The sequence below is a fragment of the Gossypium arboreum genome, chromosome 7 (genome assembly GCF_025698485.1).
Source record: "Gossypium arboreum isolate Shixiya-1 chromosome 7, ASM2569848v2, whole genome shotgun sequence".
NCBI classification, from domain to species: Eukaryota; Viridiplantae; Streptophyta; class Magnoliopsida; order Malvales; family Malvaceae; genus Gossypium; species Gossypium arboreum.
In genome coordinates this window covers 7,038,127-7,040,421 of record NC_069076.1, presented here as the reverse complement: position 1 = coordinate 7,040,421, position 2,295 = coordinate 7,038,127, and the positions used below count along the sequence as shown (strand labels likewise).

The window sequence follows — 2,295 nt, the reverse complement described above, 5'->3', positions numbered from 1 at the left end:
TCTTGACTTTTTTAAAAGAGTTGAATGTGATTGTCAACTTTCAAAAAGAGTCGAATTAATGTTTTTTAATGGAAATATTAATTAAAATATGGTAGTTTGCATGACAGTACATGTGTACTTTATGATATATATATTTTATAAACTTTTTATAATTTTGAATTTTTTATTTCTTGAAAATTTTTATATTTTTAAAATTATTTATTGACATATATAAGGTAAATAGTGCCATGTCAACATGAAATACACGTGGACTACTACGTGAGTTGTCATGCCAACATCTTAAAAAAGAAAAAATATTTTAGCTAACCTTTTCATTAAAGAAAAGCAATTTGAACATTGAGGGCTAAATTTATCATTATGTCAAAAATATTTATTATAAAAAAATTAAATTCTTATTTATCTTTATTTTAGAACTTTTAATATCATTTTGTTATAATCCCTAACGTTTGCACTAAGAATGAATACAATCATTTAGCACCCCAAAAAGGGAAAAAGAAAGAAAAAAAAAAGAAGGGAAATTTGAGTCTAAAGCCTGTCGTAATTAAATTTAAGTACAAAACAAGTGGTGGTTAAAGGACAGATACGATACAACTGGTGCTTGCAGTGCAAAAGAATGAACAAAGTACCATCGGAAAGCAAAGAGTTGGGGTAATAGAGGGTCTAATTAGACTCTGGATGTTCCAAGTTTTCGTTCAAACATGCGTTTCAGAAGGAAAACTTGAAGGATGCTTGCCGCTATAAGTGCAACTGATTCGAACATTGCCTTGTGAAGTGCTCGTCGCCCCAAGCTATCATTCACTGTCCACAAATTACACCACATGTTATGTACTTTTTGCTTTGTCATGCAAATGAAAAGGAAAAACAAAAAAAAGAAGCAAAGGGGCGTCAATTTTTTTAATGTATACTCAATCTTTTTCATGTATTTGGAATATCGTATTTCATTTTAAATATATTTTGAAAAAATATGTAAAGAAAACGTAGCAGTGCAAGAAATATGAGGTGATGAAAGCTACTACCTATTGCCTGTCGATCAGTCTGAGCCTCAATCCAATGCTGTTCGAATTGGATGTTGTAAAGGGCTTCCTCCAACTTTGTTATCTGCTCCATCAAAGGACTAAAATGCTCTGCACACATCATTGAGAAATAATCATCATTTTTCTCCCTTTTTAAAGGCAAACAAATAAAAGAAGCAACATTTAAACTCACCTTCTTTTGCATGCTGATGTCTGTACGTAAAATGCCCAACTTGTAAATCAAAATCAATGGTTTCATGATATGGAGATCGGTTAACAAAGCAGAAGCGGTATACCCCTTTCTTGTGGACAACAAAATCGAATTTTTCACTTATTTTGTTACGAAAATCATGAATCTGGTCCCCTGATGGTCCCTTTATCTGATCATCTCACCATAAAATTCACACGAAAGTTAATATTTTGGACTAAACAAGCTTAACAACAATCATTATGATGGGATTCACACAAATCTTATACATCATATTTAGATCTCCATTTTAATTGGATATTTTCAATAAAATCAAAACCAACAATTCAATCAATAAAAGAAAGGGGGAGGGGGTTACCACAAGATCGACGCCTTCGTCGCTAAAATGCCAAGGTGCCTCGGCCTTAATTACAACGAAAGAGACATAAACAGTGTCTCCTTCGTACTTGACATCATGGGATAAACATTCTTCTTTGTCTATCACGAATCTAACCCCTTCTGCTACTTTTAAGCTCCATAGAAACAAACCCATTGCTGCCCATGCTATTTCGCTTCTCTTCCATTTTCTTCCCGGCATCTCTACGAAACCAAAAAAAAAAAAAAAAAAAAAGAAAACAGAATCCTATAGTTTAGATCGTTGGTTGTTCTTTAACAATATCAGATCAAGGGATAATGTGTTAAAGAAAATTTTAATAATACTTCAATGTTACCTAAGAGATTTGTTTTCGATAAAAAATGTGATTTACTTTTTACTATTCTCAACCAAAAGGAAAATTGATTAAATTGAAGAATTCCCTGTTTCAGGAAGGGGAGACCAGAAACTCATAACCATTGTTACGCTATGACAATTATAAAGAAAAATAAAGTAAATTATGTAACACACAAGTAGGTCAAAAGGGTTTTATGTAATAAATTTATAAAATTACATTAGTTGAAATGATAGTAACAATTATTATTTTTAGGTTCAAATTTATGATTGTATGTATTTTTTTAGATTTATTAAAATATATAAAATTTTATAATAATATTATTTGTTGTTTTGTAAAATAAATAATTTTTATTAAATTTACAACT

The 2,295-nt window shown here is 30.5% G+C and overlaps 1 protein-coding gene across 1 annotated transcript; it reads right to left on the bottom strand.

Moving 5' to 3' along the window:
* Positions 1-518: 518 nt before the first annotated feature.
* On the bottom strand, positions 519-2,012 carry LOC108487345 (transmembrane emp24 domain-containing protein p24beta2). The gene is made up of 5 exons (XM_017791664.2): positions 1,932-2,012; positions 1,580-1,800; positions 1,207-1,393; positions 1,017-1,124; positions 519-798 (listed from the first exon to the last, which is right to left on the bottom strand). Exons 2-5 carry the CDS (start codon positions 1,796-1,798, stop codon positions 665-667), a joined length of 648 nt encoding a protein of 215 aa, XP_017647153.2. The 5' UTR covers positions 1,799-1,800; positions 1,932-2,012; the 3' UTR covers positions 519-664.
* Positions 2,013-2,295: the final 283 nt, after the last annotated feature.

Bases quoted from the DNA above. Each gene is read 5' to 3' on its own strand.
- LOC108487345 (XM_017791664.2), bottom strand. From the start codon at position 1,798: ATGCCGGGAAGAAAATGGAAGAGAAGCGAAATAGCATGGGCAGCAATG. The intron at 1,394-1,579 runs GTAACCCCCTCC...TGAGATGATCAG, and splicing joins ACGAAGGCGTCGATCTTGTG to ATAAAGGGACCATCAGGGGA. The intron at 1,125-1,206 runs GTGAGTTTAAAT...TGATGTGTGCAG, and splicing joins ACATCAGCATGCAAAAGAAG to AGCATTTTAGTCCTTTGATG.